The sequence below is a fragment of the Semicossyphus pulcher genome, unplaced genomic scaffold (assembly GCF_022749685.1).
Source record: "Semicossyphus pulcher isolate SPU_LCO1_2020_fin unplaced genomic scaffold, fSemPul1.0.p SCAF_27, whole genome shotgun sequence".
Lineage (NCBI taxonomy): Eukaryota > Metazoa > Chordata > Actinopteri > Labriformes > Labridae > Semicossyphus > Semicossyphus pulcher.
The window spans coordinates 5,968,145-5,986,984 of NW_027211701.1; the positions used below are offsets into that span (position 1 = coordinate 5,968,145).

The window sequence follows — 18,840 nt, forward strand, 5'->3', positions numbered from 1 at the left end:
ATTTTCTTCTGGACAATCAAAAAAGAAGCAGTTCCAGGCACAACAGGTTTCATTTGAAAAATATAAAACTTTAATAAAGGCTACATCTCTCAATAATTACAATAATTATAGGTCCATGTAAATCTTTAAATGAAACTCTTTATATAATGTATAATTTACAGTTTAGATAGAATGAAACAAAACCAAAAAAGGCCGTGGTGTAAAAACAAAACAAAAAAACATGATTACAGGATATTATTAAAAGCATAAAAATATCTTTTCAACATAAAACCCTTCTGAAAACCAAGGGATATATATTAAAACCCTGAAACAGGGTAGCACATGGTATGGCATCCATGTAGGCACAGGTGCTGTACTCATAAAACACCAGCGACAGTGTGTGTGTGTGTGTGTGTGTATTGTTCGTGTGTGTGTGCATCACATGTCAGTATCCATACTTCAGAATGCATAATTACAATGTATACAGGAGCTGTGCTATATACGATGTTACTGTAACAACATTCAAAGGATATCGGAGCCATAGTTCTGTAATGTTCACTTTGTAAAATACTTTTTTTGTGATTTTTGACACGCTAGCTGAATTCATCGAGAAGTCGTTCTCAGTGACCCAAACTGGTTCTTGTTAGCACAAGTTATTTTGGTGTGTGGGCTGTAAACACTGCCATTATTGGATGGTACAACTTGTGCTTCAGGTCTCCTCTCTGTGTGGATCTGCAACTGTTTTAAGACCCCTCCCCATCCCAATCCCTCCCCCTGTGCAATGCCTGGTTTACAAACAAAGGCACAACAAAAAAGAGCTCTGTCGCCGGACTGAGAGAAAAAGAGAGGGAGGGGCAGACAATGAGGGAGAGGAAATACTAGTGTGACAAAGTTATCATTAGAAACTATCAGCAGCATATAAGACTGAGATTGACCATTAGAATAGTGGAGGGAGCGTGCCTCGGTCCAGACCCCTGCTAAGGTTGTTAGTTTGGGTCAGACGGGGCAACAAGGCTATGGGAGGTGCTAGGCTAGCATCACGTCCTTTGTGTGAAGTAAAAACGAAATAAAACATATCACCACAGTATTCTCCCAACATTCAAAGCAGCTTGCCCATTGGCTGGAAACAGGGAAAGGACACAGGTTTAAGAAGAGGAAGGGGGGATGGGGAAAGGAGTGGGTTGTTTTTCAATAAATACTTAATAAAAACTTTCAACTCATGACAAAAAGCATCTCTATATATAATACATGTATATATACATATATGCAGGTATGTATATGCACATGTACAGACGTTTTTGTAACGATGTTGGAGTGTAAGAGCAGGTTGGTGGCATTTTTTCTTCAGCGCCTGCTAGTCCGTCGCACTCGACCCGGAAGCCAGCGTGAATGCACCTTCAGTCTCTCATTACATCACAACAAAACAGTCATCTACATCTTCAGTGGTTATATTCAAGAAGAGGAAGGGTCTCCCCCCTCCCCCACTGGCCTCCAATCATCATCATCATCATCATCATCATCCTTGTATTGGTCTTTAAAAGTCTCTCTTGTCATTCCCTTGTGTTTCTAAGGCTGATTGGTTGATAAAGTCAGAGAGGGGCGACACCTCCTCTGTGTTCGGCATACTTCATTGGCTCGTCTTCCTTCAATCACTCCTTTTGTGCTCGATATATTAACTCTGTTTAGCTTAATATTAAGAAAAAAAAAACTAAGAAAAAAGGAGTCAAGAGTGTTTTTTTTAATTACACGCAGTCTCTCGCTCATGGATTTTAGGGACAGTTCAGCTTTTGGTTGGGCGGGAAAGGGCATCGCTTGGTTGGCAGCAAAGTGGCTTTTAGTCCATCCTCTCCACCTTGCCCAGGACCTTGCCCTCATACATGGGCAACACGGTTGCGTCCTCCCACACTTCCTCGAACACGGCACCGCACTCAAACTCATCACTTGCTTTCTTGAAGTAGTACCTGAGGAGGAAAAACAAAGACAGAGGTCTGTGATTAGAAGATGTTGAGCGTAGGTGTATGTGAAAAAACAAAACAAAAATTGAACTCAAACGAAATCTGACAGAGTGGCAGCAGGAGTGCATCTGATACATTTCATCGTGTTTTAAAACCGCTTTGAGGCACCTACGCGACTACTTCCATATACAGGCTCGCGCACAACTCCCTTTAGTCCAAATCAAACACAAACACACGCACTCTGAGAGCCAGAAATGGATCCTGCTCAAAACAACTTAGTCATAGCCTTCAATGCCATCCCTGCACACTTCAAAGGCAGAGCCTGACTCCACATCACACCGCTGCACAAACAGAGCTGAACCCTCCGTTTAAACACTCCCTGTGATAATTCAAGCTGCTAGAAACAGCCTGTTTGTGTGTGTGTGTGTGTGTGTGTGTGTGTTCATCCATGTGTGCTAGTCTCCTCATCCACTTGTTCATCTTGACTGCTGGCCATTCTACAGATGCCTATCTGTCCTGCAAGGTCTTATTAAAGTTGAAGGGTTAATTAGAGGCTGTCTTGAGCCCCCCCTTCAGCCTCTCTCTGCAGCAGTGCCCCCCTCCCTCTCTTTGTCTCCATGGCTTCTAATTGGACTGGCTGTCAAATGAAGGGCCTTTCTGTCACACAGGTTGACATTCCAGGTGCCTGAGAGTCTGCCTGTGACTGCAAGAGCAAACTCTGCTGCTTGCACATAAACACGCACATGCCCTATGTGTCTCTCTTACACACACTCACTGTCTCAGACACACACACACGCACACTCTTTGGGCAGCTCTCCGATCACCAGCGGAGAACAGAGGGGAAAAGACGGAGCAGGAAGCGAATAAAGCAGGGGGAAGCAGAGTGCAGGCCATCCCCTGCTCTGTGAGTGGGTGTGATAGGTTGGATGTGGGCCGAGCCTGAGGAGCTTTACCCTGGGAGGGGGGCTGGGTGGCGACCGCTCAGACGGTCTCCAGGAGGTCACAGGTCACCTAGCTAGCCCACTCTTCTTCTTCTCTCAAGCAGAGAAAACTCCCAGGGTTAGCTTGGTCCCAGTGACTGTGAAGTCTCCTGGAGCTCCTAATGATTTCTCCTCTCTACTTTAAACCCAGCAAAAGATCAGCAGGAGGGGATTTAATGATAAGCTTTGTAATGGAAAAATGCCTCATTTTGCCCATGTGTGCCTGTGTTCAGAATACAAAAAAAGAAGAAAAAAGGGGAACGCTCTGTGTTTTATGAGCTTGGAGTCATTCAAACAACACATGTAAGGAGGGGCATACAAAAAAAGTACAGTTTTATTTTCCATGTTGATTGTAATTACAAACAAACGGAGGAGGAGGAGAATGCGTTGCCACGGCTACAACACTTTGTAATCGAGTGTGCAGCGACGTTGGGGTTGATGGCATTTCAGCAAAGTTTTTCTCTGTTGTCTAAACTTTGCTGGGCAGGATTTAGCTGTTTGATCTTCATGAGCAGAAAACAGAATAATTGAATTACCCTTCTCAATTTAATTGACTGAATTTTTTCAGTGAAAAAAATGCTACATTTTCACTCACAAATAGTTCAAAGTCATCACTTTGTTTCAGAGAGTGAGAGACAGAAGAAGTATTTCCATTGGAACATGTTTTATGTGGCAGGATTTTTCTCTCTTCGCAACATCTGGCACCAATATCGTCTGGCAGCGCCGCGGCGTACTGTTCTCCACTGTACCGCTGCCATGTCCAAATTAACCAACTCCACACATTCTGCTGCCATTGAAGCCAGACGCTTCATCCCCACCTCCCCCTTCTTTTTGCTTGCTGAAGAGTTATGGGATAGCAGGGGTGCAATGACTTGTTTGCAGGCCTTCTTCTCTCTTGCCTAACAAGCAGATGTGGCTGTAACCTAATGTTGATGTCATGGGCATGCAGGCTTTGTGTCTTTTCAGCGGGACACAACCTACGCAGACCTGGAACAGTTACTTGGTTAGGCAAGCCTGTACTTCCTAATATAAATGTTTTCAAAAGTTACAGGCCATATTTCAAATGACTTAATAAGTCTGAACATTGTTCAGGAATTTGCCCCTCATCATTTGACATTGACAGGAGGTACTTTTGCTGTGTTAACTGCTATCAGACTTTAACAGAAGAAAGTGCTGGCGGCATCTGATTTTAATGCCTGATGCAATAGTGTGGAGGAGGAATCTGAAGGCCTCGCAATGGTCTTTGTGCACAAAATAAAATGTCCCAGGCTTCAAAGCCATATTTATTAAGGCTGCCTTACCATGGAAATCAGTACCAGATGTGAGAAAAAATTCGCTCCAGAACCCCCCTCCTCCTCTGCCTCCTCCTCCTCCCCCCGCTCTCTGTAAGCCCTGAATACAGTGTATCAGCCCAGTTTCTCTTCAACTATCGGCTCCAAAATTTAAGACTCCCACTCAGCAGACAGGCATATACGAGCACAATAACAAACGCACATACACACACTAATTATTATCTCTGCTATAGCCCTAACCATGTGCAGGCAGGGGTGAATAAATATCCATCTAAGTAGGGGCCATTGTACTATGAGTTCTTGTCAGTGGTTCATATTTACCGGTAGTTGCCTTTCTTGCTAAGCTGTTCCTTGAAGTGTCCCAGGGTGAGGCAGTGGGTCTTCATCATGCTGCGATAAGGAATCTCCTCACCACAGAAGAAGTAGGTGACCACTAGTTCCTTGGACCTAAGAATGCAAAATGAAAACAGTTTTAAATGGCTGCACTTGTAGATGAAGGGGTTCCATTGTTATATTAGACTAAAAAATATTGTAATTCTTATTAACAATTACAGCTAAAGCAGGCCTCATAGTCAGGTGGTTGAAGCTTAAAATCAAACTAAAAACAAATGTATGAAGGGGGCTGATACATTTAAGAAACCTACGGCTACTTTACACATCTTTGTTTCGTTTCAGTGGTGATTTTTGGGAGACATGTGGGTAGTCAGGATTTTGTATTAAAGCATGTTTAATCTTAAATGATTAAAAGGCCCGAGAAGAGGAGTTCAAAGACACAGCTATGCTGACTCACAACATCTCTCTTTGAAGGAGAGAGCAAAAAAATCTGTGAGGAAGAGGGTGAAAACACAAGCCAGGAAAGGGAATACTAAAAAAAAACATCTATGTGTATGGGAAATGAATTCTGGTGAGCTAGAGAGCGATTGAGAAAGAAATATAAAAAAGACGCTATAGAAACAAAGACAGGATTTTGTTATTTAAAAGGATAGCAATAAAAGAAGTGATCCATACTCGTCTGCTTGGAGTCCAGGGCTGGCTAGAGGGCTGCCTGCAGTGGGGAAGGCAGCTGCTGGATGGCTCCTGTCTCTCTGAAGGCTGCTGGCTGCTGTAGAATGCCTGTCAAAATCACAGAGATCAATTACTTATTAATGTCCAAATCAATATAAAGTTAAACCACTGGACACCATTCACAGTTTCTTCTGATGTGGTTGATCAAATGTGGATATGTTTTTATTTCAGGTGTAAGGCTTGATGTTTGTCCTGAGTGTTTCGAGTTTGCCTACCTTGGTTTTGGTGGCTTGGAGACCTCCTCTAGTCTACGACAGGCCTCCTCCAGCTGTGCCAGGGTATTGGGCGGGGGCAGGGGCGGCATGGCTGGGTCCTGTATGAATGGGTGACCAGGGTGGTGGCCACGAAGGTGTGCGCCACTGCCGATGCCGCCTCCACCCCAAGAAGAGTTAGTCCGACTAGCCAGAGCCTTTGAGTCGAGTGGGTTAGACTTCTTTAGACCTTGAGTGCTGTTAGAATGAAAGATGAATATATCACATGAGCTGGGAACTGAAGAAATGTGTGTTTTTTGTGCACAGATGAATCCTGACAGCAACACACCTGTGGGGCTTGTGCTTGCCCTGTCTTTCACTCTCCAGGATCCACTGCCAAACATTCTGAGAGCGGTCGGTGGCATCTAGGGGAAGGCGGGGAGAGGACACACCCTCATCGGTGGACTTCACTGGCCGTCTGGACAAAGTGCTGCAGCGACTGAAAAGGAAAAAGGGAGTAGAAGTTTAGACCAGTGACAGAGAAACTTTACCAGTGCAAAAACTTAACAAATTTAGGTACTCTGGGCTACTTTAAAATACTAACAGAGGACTGTTTTCCGAGCAGCTGAGAGGTAACACTTACGCTGGGGTGAAGTCGGAATAATTGGCGCCCCCTGGAGGGCAGAGGCACTGCACACGCTGAGCCGCCTCGGCTTCAATCTGCTCCTTGGTTTTTGGCCCAGCGTGGTGATGGTGGATATAGTGATGGTGGATGTGCTTTGTGGACTGCCTGCCTGTCATCAGAACCTTAGAGGCCCCAGGATAAGCACCAAAGAAGGGCCCGTGGCCAGAGGACACTATTGCACCCGTCCGATCTGGTGAGCTTGAGCGTGGTGAGTGCCGTACGACACCTGGTGACTGGCAGCCGGGTGTCTTCAGGACCCGGGATAGGTGCTCGTCTAGGATAGCCTGGGGGTCTTCCTCGCATTGGCTACCCGTAGGGAGCAGAGAATGATTGAGGGAGGTGCTGCTTGCGAGGTCTGTGCTCTCCTCCCTTTCCTCCTCCTGGACACGCAAAGAAAAAAAATATGTTACAGCATTTGATAAAACATTCATACCCAGTCACATGTGGGGAGCAAGCAGAGAATTTATGTCTCAACTTACAAAAACTTAAATCTATCGTCCTGTGAAGTCAGTGAGAGCAAACGCCTGGATAACTTGATTTGAGTTTCCTTTTTGCTGCACTGTTATCTTCGCTAACAGGCTTTGGGTGCGCTTCATCTATAATGCAGAGTGTGCCTGTGCTTCACAAAGAGACTGGCACTACACATACTCAGCAAACGTGCCACTGGAGAGTAGCTAAGTGCTAACTATTTGAAGGGACTTCAAGTGTGCCTCGAAACATAAGTTTGAAAGTTCCTCTGGATGAAGTAGTTGAGGACAGAGAGGAAAATAGAAATAGTAGCTAAACCAAAACAGACTTTCTAATCCCTTGGTCTTTTCCCCGCTCTTCGACATGCTAAAGCTGCCATGAAGCCTTTTGTACTGTGGTATCATAGTCCTAAGTTTGCTTAGATACAACTTAGAATGTCCGACTGAAGTGTCCGACGGTTTAGAACAGGTTTGTGTACACCCATACCTCCTGAATCTGCTGCAGCCTCTCCTCCAATGAGCTCATGGTGTCCTGCTCTCGCTTCAGCTTCTCCAGCCGGGCGATGAGCTGGGCAGCAAAGGCGGAGGGCTCAACGGGGGTCATCTCCTTAGGCAGCCGGTGTGTCCTCTGCAGGATAAAGAACACAGGGGGAAGACACTTTAGTGAGCGTTAGTGTAACTGAGTAGTGTTTCTGACAGATGCAATATGTTGCATTAATCCACTGCCCTTGCCCTAATCCTGTCTTGTTCCAAAAAGCCTGCTACTATTCCAAAAGCCCTAATCCAGATGCCCTTGCCCTTGAGCTAACCTGAACCTGCTCCTCTGCCCATCCCTCCCCAGATCTTCTCATGCCCAGTGCCCTTGGCAGTGCCAGGCTGCTGGGCGAGGGGGAGAGAAGGGGGTAGCAATGGCGGGGTAGCAGTTGGTCTCGCTCGGAGGGGAGGCCCCCTGCCTGCACCCTCTGTAGCCCGACCAAGCCATCAGCTAGGCTGCCTCTGAAGTCAGTACACTTCAAAGGGCCCTTGTCAAACATCAAACGCACACTAGGGGTGGGAGGGACACGCAGCTTTAAATCTCCGAATAAAAGCCAGATATCGACAGAGAAGAGAAAGTGAGGAGAGGAGAGGGGAAGAAAAAAGGGAGAGGGGGACAAAATTAACAGCATGAAAAAAGAGGAAAAGGATTGAGATGTGCGTTAGTGAAGTGGCAATGGGAGCAGAGAGAGAGAGAGAGAGCGAGACAGAGAAGGAGGGGAAAGAGGGAGGGAGAGGATAGAAGAGTCAAATACTGGGAAGATCTGAGGGGAAGTAGTAATTTATTTCCCGGCTGCATGCAGGGCAGCTCAGAGGTACTCTAGTCACATTATCCTCCTTTTTCTTTAACTATATGCGCCGGCTTCTCTCTCTCCCTTTCTTACTTTTTTGTTATTTGGCACACTGGCTTTCTTGATTTTGACTCTTTTTTTGTTGTTCCTCTCATCTCTTTGTAGACACGATGAAGGGAAGAAGAAGAAAGGCAAGCAGAGCTGCTGGCAAAGGAGCGCCAGCCCTGCACGGGGCCCCCGCTGCCTGGGGCTGGTGCATCATGGGAGACAGAGCCATCTCCAAATCAGGAGGGAGACATTAAAGGAGTGCAAGTGGGAAAGGAAAAGAGAGCGAGATTGAGAGAGAGAGGAAGAGAGAAAAAAGGGGGAACAGACAACACTGTCAAATGCACACACACACACAAACACAGCACTCCCACATATACATACCTGTGTTTGGATATGAAGACAAAAGAATTTCACATTTCTGTTCTTGCCTCAAACAGACCCACCCCCTAACCCGTGTCAATCTGTTCTAACCCACTTCTTTAAACCTTTCTACAACGACTTCAGCAGGTCAACATGATTTGGATTTAAAGCACATTCACCGTATGACCGAAATACTAATTTGAGCAGATATGAGGCTGGGAGCCGTGGGAAGTGGAATTGAATAGTAATGTGCCTTCTCTTCCTCTGTGGAGATATAAACTGTAGTTTTGGTGATTATTTAGCCGGTTCACAGAGTATCTTAACCCTGTTATCACTATTGTCATTTACCTGTCAATTACCTGTGCTTTAACTGCAGCTATTGTTGATTAATAAAACATATGAAGCTTTGACGCTTCATGGCATACTACAGTTTCTGAGGAAGAATACGGAGATAACAACAAAAGTTTATATTTACAGCCCTACAGAAGCTACTGGGATGGGGGAAGAAGGTGGGAGGGGGGCTTGAAACAGCAGAAGAAAAAGTGAAGTGATATGCAAATCCTGCCTTTCATTTACCCCGACTTTTATATGAAAACGAGCGGGGGGAATGAAATATAGTATTCTGTCACAACAGGAGCTCTGAAAAAAATAAAATAAAGTAAAGCACAACTCCTCGAGGGAATCAAGACCCAGTTGTCTGTCAGCGTTGTAAAAGTTTGAGTTTAGCGGAATCCAAAAAAGGAAACACTGAGACAGGAAGTAGAAGTTAAGGAAGTAGGACTTACAGGAAAGTGGGGTAGCGTTATCTGGCCATTGATCTTGACACTACGATGCATCTCCCGCTGGAGCTGCTTCTTGGTGCCCAGCTTGTATGGAGGGATTCCATCTCTATGGAAAACAAAGATATTACACATTTAAATTTTGCCAAAGAAAGAGAGTCTTCAAATAGCTTTTATAAACTTTCTTTGTCGGTGATAACTAACAATCCAATGGATTTTAGTTTTGATCGTTTCCTTCTGCTCATCATGCAGGTCACAATACCTACACACCAACTGTTGGTGCGTTAGTGCCATTAATCAATCTTTGTGGAGAAAGAGCCCTTAGGAGGCAGTTCATCATTGAAGTTCCCGACACAACACCACCCAGTTACCACCCACCAGGCACATTACAGCTGAATCAAAAGGTTGCAGAGCCCTTGAAGCCAAGGCAACAAAAACACACATAACAAAAACACACCGGGACAATGGGAAAGATATGCTAAACATCCCACTGTGGGCTTCAAAAGAAGAGCCCCACTGATAAGATTACATCAGTCTTTGTCAACTCTGACAGTAGTTGTTTGAAAGGCAGAAGAACCAGCGCTAACCTTAGAAGCTGGTTAGTGTAGGAAACTACAACAGGCTAAAGCAGGCTAGCAAAAGCTGCTTAAGTGGTGCCGGCTTTGTAGCTCTGATATATTAATATGAAAATAGAGATGTAGCTAGGAATATCAGTAGTCTCTGGACAATTAAGCATTTATTCTGGGGATCTTATTCTCCGTTTTTCATTCTGTCTGCTAGCCTTTCCAGTCAGCTGCCACTTAAGCTGGGCCAATTATCTTGGCCGTTTTGGCTGCTCAGAAGTGTCTGACCTAGCCCAAACGCTACTTTTTCTGCTGCCTCTTTGAAATCTCACACTCATGCACATATGCACCCGCTGCCATCTTCGTTTGGCAAGCGCTGTGCTGTGAGCCTCTGATCTCAGCAACATCAAAAGGCTGGTTTGTAAGATAAGGTAATGTTTGAAGTTGGTGCAGCAGCATTCCCCAGCGTCCAAGTAAATCCATAAATAAGATATAAGCAAAAAGAGAAAAAAATCCCCCCCCCACCCCTTCTTCCACCCCCCTTCCCAAATCCTCCTCTTCTTGTTCTTTATCTGGGAAATGAGATTCAAATTCGCAGTGTGCCTTTTAACCACTGTAAAAGGACACACTAATCAAATTGTTCTCTCCAATGATAGAAGAAGCAGTTGCGTTCTTTTTTTTTTTATAAAATCAGTTAGGGGTGGAGACATGAGAGCTGGGGACAAGGGCAGGAGAGATCTCTGTGTCAAAGACCTTGGCGAGTGTATTAAGACAATCTGACTTTGACACATGATTTTGTTCAGTAGAGAATCTGTTTTTCTTTATTTATTTATATAAACAAGTTTTACAAGCCACATTTCAGAGTGACATTGCTGAGAAGAATCAGATAATGCAGCCAAGCTGCCGACATCACCCGGTGTTGCAGCGAGCTTCTTGTGAGTGAGACCTACTACTAAAATCGATGCTTCACAAACTGTACCCTTGAGACTACAAGCCATCATCCCTCAAGGCACAGGGAGAAACACAGGAAACTCTTCAAAAGTAAAACTCAACAGCCCAGAGGAACTTGTGCGCTAACAAGCAACCCCAAACTTAGCGGCAAAACATAATTCCCGCACAACTCTCGTCAACTTCCCTTATCACTCAATATGTGTTTATCAATCCAAACTGTCCCTACCCCGGGAAAACCATGTGACGGCTGGATGCTTTGTCCAGGTTGGGGAAGAGAAAACAGCCATAGACCCTTTCATGGTTTCATGGGCCCTTATTTTATGGGGATCTCCTATTCAGTTGTGCAAGTCATTTTCAAAGCAGCCAGCCACCCTCTTATCCCCCTAAGCTCCCCTCACCTAACAATAGGCTGAAAGCGATTCAGTTAAGCCCTTTATACTCCATGCACTTTATTTTCTCACTCCCTTGCACTTCGAGCCTAACCACTCCTGCTATTGGCTCGAGAAGGTGGAGGAGAGAAGCTGTGGAGGGCTGGGTGGGTGGAGGTGATTTTTTTGGGGGTGCCCTAGTCTGGCCAGGGGGAGTTCCTCATGCCTCGTCCCGAGGTCTAGAAATGAGTAACCCCTGTGAAAGCCTCACAGACACATGATCTCAGCACGCCGCAGAGGCCAGTGGCAGGAAACCGACCCACCATGTGAGTAAGCCTCCTTTCATTTGGTGCCAACATTTTTCAATGAGTTTGTCTTGAGGCCCGAATGGCCATTTCCCTCCCCCTCTCCTTCAGCTCTTCAAAGGGAAAAAGCGATTAGATAATATGAAAAAAACAAGTCTGTTGTGGCAGAAGGGTGGGTGGGATGGATACATTTCAACTTTGAGGAAAATGAGGCAACGCCCCCACCCACATCAAGACGTTCTCTTTTTTCTCCCTTCTCTGTAGCCTGTAACGCATCAGAATAAACTTCAAAAGGTCTTCAGACATAATGACTTTCCCAGAGTTATCTCCCTCTAGGCCACAGTAACAACTACACATTAATAGAATTACCTGGAGTCAATCATAGAGGATAATTAAAATACATTACCAACCATTATTTCGCAACCGTTTATCCCCCTGGCCCCAAGAAAAGCTGAGTCTGTTGAACTACAAGGCCAAATATTTTCCTTCACACCCCTAGACTTTTTCCTGGAAAGGTGTTGACTGAACTCTGTTCCAGGCACGTTTAGACCCTCGGGAAACAATAAAATTCACAGTGCTTTGGTCAGGAGTTGAAGTAAAACCGACCAACCAAGTTATTGATTTCAATAAAAACACTTACACGCTACTGTCCGTCATGGACATGGAATCATCTGTTGTTGCATCGCTGGAGATCTCACTGTCGTTGGCACTGGTGGCAGGGGCAAAAATGTAGCCGGAGTTGACAAAGTAGGGGCTGGCGGGGTCTCCTCGACGATGGGACCTGTGAAAAACCCAGGAAAATATTTGCCAAGTTTAAACGTGAGGTCTCCATCGGTTGAAGTGAAGACAGAGGAGAATTGGACACAGCACGGTAAAGTTTATTTGTTCTCTTTGCGTCTGGTGTTCATTTCAACAGATTTCAACAGAAAATGTGACAGCTTAAAGTTAATGTTGTTCTCTGCAGATTCTTGTAATTAGAATCACTTTGGGGCCCAAGAAATATGAGAACAATTTTAGAGATGGAAGTATGGGGTCTCTTCTTTTTCACTTCCTCTATCATGGTCCTCCTCTGTAAAATACACGGGTGGTGTTTTTGAGTTGTGATGGTTTGAGTTGGTGAAGTAAGCAGCCTTTCTGTGCGTAAATAAAGAGCATTTTCCCTTCTACTATCTCTCCACCTTTTTCTTTGGGGCATACATATACTCCTGCACTTTTCCACTCAGAAACTCTCTCTTTTCTTCCTCTCCAACTTCTATCTCTCCTTCTCGCTATCATCCTGTCTGGGGGCCCCTCCTTTACCCACTCTCCCCTGCTTTCCTTTCTAAAGTCTCTCTCTGTGTCTCTCTACTCTCTCCTGCTGTGTTGCATTCCTGTTTCAGTAGTGAAGGGGGTGGACAAGGAAGAGGGAGGGAAGAAGAGGAAGGGGGAACTTGAGCTTTAGAGAGGGAGGGAGAGGGTGAGAGGGAAAGGGGGAAGGAGGGCCCCTTTCTTTATGAGAATGCCTTCTGCCGGGAGTGCTGAGAGGAGAACCCCAGCATGACTAAAGCCGTAGGCCCCAAGCACAAACCTGACCTTTGGAAGGTCCGCGCAAAGAGTCAGGTATTTAGCACAGCTGGGCTCTCCGCACTCCCCCCCCCTTCTTTCTCCATCTCTTTTCTTTCTTTCATGATCCCCCCCTTCCTGTCTTTCCCCCTTCCCCTCCTCTTGTCTCTCCCTGTCTCCCTCCAAAGCATGCTTAGTCTCTGTCAGATTTTTTTGAAAAAGGAGAGATAAAAGTGCTGGATAGAAAGGAAAGAGGAAGGAAAACACTGACACAATCTATGGCAAAGTGGGATTGGTGGTTGAAGCTGCGGAACTGAGCTGAGGATGTTTTGTTGTTGTGTTTTTGTATCACTTTGGAGTTGAGTATTTTCTCAAAAAAGAGGGGAAAAAGGAATCCGTGCAGCGGCAAAATTAGTTCCACATGTTTGAGATGGAAATTGGTTGACCTAAAGAGATGGTGAGGGGCAGGGGGAGAGCGCGGGTGACGGAAGGGAGAGAAAAGGGGCTCTCGCCCCCCCTCTCGCTGTTTTTGTGAAAAACAAGAATGCAGAGGATCACACCGGGAAGCCAGGAGATGCCCACATGTCAACAAACCATGTGCTTATTGGTTCCTGACTCAACATGGTCACTGCAAATGAGTAACTGTGCTATGATGTTATCTGACATCTGCTTACATGAAGGAAGAAATCCTCAAGGGAGTGTGTAAGCCAATCTCATCTTTTTTGCACTGAAAATCCAATCTTTTTTATTTCTAGTCTTCCTAAATGTTTGGTAAAATTGACAGGGAAAGTATAAATTATATATATAATAAGCACTTTTCCTGCTAAGAAAAAGTATCATGACAATGTCAAACCTTTAGGTAACAATTGCGTGCAGATGTGAGGACAAAGCAGTTGTGCAAAAAACTTTTTAAGCACCCTTTGATGCAGGCTCATGCATAAAATCCAGTTTTTGAAAATGTTCCTGGCTTGAAAAGATTTCAGCTGTTGGACAATGTGTGGGACGAGCTCTTAAGATAAAAGCCCAAATGCTTTCCACAAACAGTTCTGCTTTCATCTCTGACCAAGGGAACAATATCTCCGCCTGGCATAAGACTGACTGCACATGTTCTTTTAACTCTGTATTAGCATTTCTTTTGCTTCGAGAGATTTTGTGACAGTATGCACTAACTACATAGATTAGCGAGCAGGAATAAGGGAAATACAGCATAACTTTACAAAAGGATCATACTGTTTTATGTCACTGTAACAGTTATGAGGCTTGGTGTCTGAATTCATGCCTGAACCGGAGGAAGGGTTTCAAAGCACAGGAAACTTGGGCAAGCCAGCAGAGGGCTGCCTGCAAGACACCATTTACTTAAAAGGAAGGCTCAGATCCATTGATGTTTTGTACCCACCCCGCCCCTCCACCCCTCCACCCCTCCAACCCCTTGACTAACTGCAAGGCAGGAGGGCACAAATATACAGGCATGTTCCTCTGAGACCCTTTGATCAAGTGCCTTTATCTCTCTTTTAGGCATTTGTGAAATAACTGCCAACTGCCACATATTCACTGTAGTTTAACTAATGAAGGAAGGGTGATCAGGAGGGGGGTAAGCCAGGCTAGAGAAACCAGAAAATGTAATAACACAAACATGCATGTTCTAGGTGAGCGCTGGTCTTACCTGCAACTATTCTCCAGCACTTCAGCTGCAGTTCGGATGGTAGCAGTAGCCCTCAGGGTTTTTGCAGACAGTCCAACCACAGACCCTAACGTTTTTGCCTTCAGGTCATTACAACTCCACTCCTCTTCCTCCATGAGAGGAGGAAGGTATCCGCACATCAGTTTGAGGCTGCCGAGACCGCCGTGGTTCATGTACGCAGCGTTCTCGCAGCCGGTGCGCACGTATTCGAGGTATATGTCAGAGGTCAGAAACATCTGGTATGCATTCTCTTCCATGTTGGACTGAATTTCCGTCTGTGCCTGGTCAAACATGGCAGAGTCTATTTGTTGTTTCTTAATACTATCCCTTATGAAGGTCTTGGTGGCGGGTTTCAGCTGCTTGGCGACAATGCTGTTGTTCTCGATGTACCGCTTGAAAATAACTTTGGCAACTCGCAACGTTTTGGTATCCTTTAAGTCCATTTGCCTGAAGCCATTGCAGGCGAACCAAAAGTCCAAAGTGTCCACGCAATTCTCCCGCTCCAAAAAGGTCCTAAAGAGGTGAGCGCCGTCTTGGTCACCCAGGAGAAAATGCAGAGACTTTGTCCACCGGACTAGGGGCGAGTCCGGGGACGCGCTGCCCTCTGGCTCCCCGAGACCATCCTCGTTCCTCCGCGGTGTGGAGCCGGGAGGCGCGGCGGCGGGGGTATCTTTAACCTTGCTCTGGGCTCTCATTTTGGCAGATCTGCTGGGGTTGAAGCATGACGCCTCTCCCTCCTCCCCCGGTACCGGAGGACGAGGAGCATCTTCTCGGAAGCTACTGCTGATGTGCTCCGTAAGCGCCCTGCTCATGGCTCCAGCTCCGGTTGCCGTGTGAGAGTGCCGTCGTGCCTCCACTGAGCTCCTGCCTAATCCTCCTCACTCTCTAAAAGCAGCGGGGGAGCTTCTCAGCTCCTCTTCACTCTGAAACACAAAGTATTGATCTAATCAAAGCCAGATCCTGCTGAACTTCAAAGAAAGACATCAAGTAAACAGTCCCTTTCAAAAACCCTCGCCGGGTTCACAGAGAAAGGAAATATGAAAGGCTTTTTTTCGTTTCATTTATCTATTTATAATCTAAATGAGAGATCAACTGCAGCCTACATTCTCAACGCGCATTGATCTGTCACATCAAAAACACATTTTACAAGAATAATCATCTCACACAGCCTCACTCTTCACCAAAACCGTAGTCTAACAACTGTGGCTTACACGTGTTTTCCTAACGAGTCCATGTCACAGGCTTCAACTCCAATTAATTCCCAATCTGTTTCGGACGACCGTACCCTACCCCTGTCTGCATCACACACGCACACACACACTGACACACAAACACATACAGACTCGTTTCCACTCAGATCCCACACGTGTCCTCGCCATCCCAGAAATGTACAGACGAGTGGAAATGCATCTTATCTGCACCACAATAACCTTAAACGTAGTAATGTACGAGGGGTAAGAAAGCCCCGCGGGAAAAGCCAGTTGCTCATGCGTAAATGTAAGCGATCAATCGCCTTAATATCTACCCAAGAAGGCTATTACAGCACATTATTAAAGCCACAGTCTGGCAACGTGTGTGAACTACCAAAGCGACAGAAAGACTTGATATAAAACCCTCATTCACAATCTGAGCGATTTTAATCGGAGCCGGAGCGCCAAAGAGAGACATGTAAACTTAATCAATAAACAGCTGAAACTACACAATCTGCGTTGTTTGCTGTAACAAATCCCACAAAATCATTATACTCACTCGGGCAGTGTAACTCTATAGCGTAATATAAGCGATTCGAAAATCAAAAACATACCATCGCAGAGTAGATCCAGCCAAAGTTAAACCCGATAAAAGTTGAACAATTACTCCATTGATGGTATAGCCTAATACAGTCCAAAACTCTCCAAACAGTAATCCAGTACAAAAAGCGAAAACGGACTATTTAGAGCCTGTGCTGTGCCACATGTGCCCTAAGTCGCTGCAAAACAAGCGCTGTAGTTTGCTGTACCCTGTCCCATTCAACAACTGACCTCAGAGTAGGCAGGCTCAGTCTCTATGTAGATCACTGGGGGTGTCAAAATCTGGAGGAGGTAAAAGAGGAGGTAGAGGGGGGCTCTGATAGAAGAATACATCCCACTTTTTTCCCAGCGAGAAGACGCACCACCCGACAAATATTCGGTTTTATCTGGGCTACACATTCATACGCACACATACACAAAAACACACACACCACACATAAGCTTCTTATCTATCTCACCGTATTTCTCGCCCACAAACAAGAAACATAGCCCGCATTTCTCAACTTCAAAGCTCAGCAGCAGCACATCAAAGCGGCCAAGAGAGGGGGCCTGTGGAACAGCTTTCCTACAACTTACCATCCATGTACCCGAGTAGCCTCCCTTTCAGAAAACGTGAAAGCAAAGTAGTCCAACAACAGGCTGTGCCTTCAGCCGCGCAGTTCTCTGTCCTGTACTGTCCTACCACACCGGACAATTTGAATACAGCGGCGAATAAAAGAGAGAAGCGTTTCCCCTCGACTTTTCTCCCCAGGTAGTGTTTCAAGAAGTCATGGCAGGCGGTAGAAATCCTCCAGGCTGTTTCTAAACCAACTGGGCTGAAGGTTTAACTGCGGACTTCAAAGTAAGGAACCGCTGGCCTGGTCCCGGAAGATACATAAAAACAACGTGTCTTATCTTCGCAGTAATCAATGAAACACCACAAAATAAAATGAACTATTAAAAGAACGGATGAACAAAAACAACTGCAAATTACAGTATATCGTCTGTTCAACAGTTTATCGTTGCAAACTCATGTGCATAGACGATCATGAACGTATAATAAACTTTTCTAGACAGGGAGAGGATTTACATATATGCCAGGACCTTATCAAAGACAGGCAATCTAGCCAACTCCCCGAGGGTTTGGAGCGTCAGAAGTAAGCGATCTACCGCGCCAATAGCATTATTCTAACAGTCTGTCAGTTACTACACAGTCTCAACAGGAAAATAGAGCAAACAAAACACTTGTGTTGCCTTTGGCTTCGTCAAGTGACAGTCGCGAGATCAGTGCGTTCACCTAGTAAAGGTGAAGCCAGCCATAATAGGGTTTACTACTTTACAGATCCTTGTGGGTTTTGCTTAACTCCTGTTGAACATCAAGATATGTCTGCATTATTACAATACTGGTTATCAATGTCTAGAGAGTATGGGCGTATTATCCCTATGTAATTTCACCATTATTCACACTTAATTACAGATTTACAAGAGCAAGGGGAATGAGAATACAGTATATCTGGTTAAATACAAGTTAAGACAACGTCTAGAAATATTTGTAATATTCTTGAAGTTATAGCCTTGATTTGATAATCCTATAGAATGTAAGTGTCAAATAATTTGCATATTAGTCACAGGCTTTTAGCCACAAAGATGTCAACCTAACACACATGCCAGTTCCACATTCAGAGAAAATGGCACAGCATGACATTTTGATTGAAATTGGACAGAGAGCAAAGGCACGAGCTGTTCTCTAGTCTTTTAATTCACATGACTTCCCTAATGTCATTGTGACAGAATCTTAAAGAGTGGGTTAGACAGTGATCCAATCCCATGGTACTTCAAAGGCTATATTGTCCCTTTGATGTTGGAAATCAACTTTAAAGGAGAATATAATTATTTAAGTCAGAGCATTCAAATTCACAAAACTCAAATGGTACAGGACAAGGAAACTAATGAAATACAACTTGTCTGAGGTCCTCAGTTGGTGGTTAATTCATGTTGAGTTATACATGGATAAATAAGCATGCTGTGCATCGGCTCCCATGTGGATTTAAAGTTGTGTCAGCATACATATATGTGTGTGTGTGTGTATATATGTATAAATATATACACAAACATTACATTTCTTTCAGTCTAGTTCTGACATATGCATTCAGACATATGAGTAATTTTAGTATAACCCAGCTTTCTTACAAATGTCTGCAATTAAAAGCCTTTCTTGTTGTAAAGGTAAAGCAGAGGAGTCCAGTTGAATACATTGACATCTTGCCAATCTTTTTGCCAGCTGAAGCTGATTTCAAGTTTGATCCTTAAAGACATTTTACTACAAGGTGTTATCACAAAGCCGCATGATAGTAGAAAATCTTGTTCTTTCTCAGGCAGTCTGTCTGTGTTTGTGTGCATATCTGTGAGTGTGAGAGCGTGAATGTGATGAGGTCATTCATAGCCACTGTTTATACTGAAGGGGTTTGTAAAACAAACATTTCTGCCACAAATTCAAACAATCCATCACCCAAAAAGGTTCCAACACTTTGCAAT

General features: G+C 44.8%; 1 protein-coding gene across 2 annotated transcripts; it reads right to left on the reverse strand.

Moving 5' to 3' along the window:
- Nucleotides 1-85: 85 nt before the first annotated feature.
- Nucleotides 86-17,085, reverse strand: LOC138604951 (axin-2-like). 2 transcript variants are annotated; one of them, XM_069676992.1, is made up of 11 exons: nucleotides 16,903-17,085; nucleotides 14,519-15,459; nucleotides 11,954-12,094; nucleotides 9,133-9,235; nucleotides 7,102-7,242; nucleotides 6,106-6,527; nucleotides 5,812-5,961; nucleotides 5,487-5,720; nucleotides 5,215-5,319; nucleotides 4,528-4,653; nucleotides 86-1,940 (listed from the first exon to the last, which is right to left on the reverse strand). In XM_069676992.1, the coding sequence occupies exons 2-11, from the start codon at nucleotides 15,346-15,348 to the stop codon at nucleotides 1,814-1,816; spliced, it is 2,379 nt and encodes a 792-aa protein (XP_069533093.1). In that variant the 5' UTR covers nucleotides 15,349-15,459; nucleotides 16,903-17,085; the 3' UTR covers nucleotides 86-1,813. The 2 variants fall into 2 exon arrangements, with proteins under 2 accessions (XP_069533093.1, XP_069533092.1); XM_069676991.1 differs by lacking the exon at nucleotides 16,903-17,085 and adding an exon at nucleotides 16,341-16,536.
- Between the last annotated feature and the right edge of the window lie 1,755 nt (nucleotides 17,086-18,840).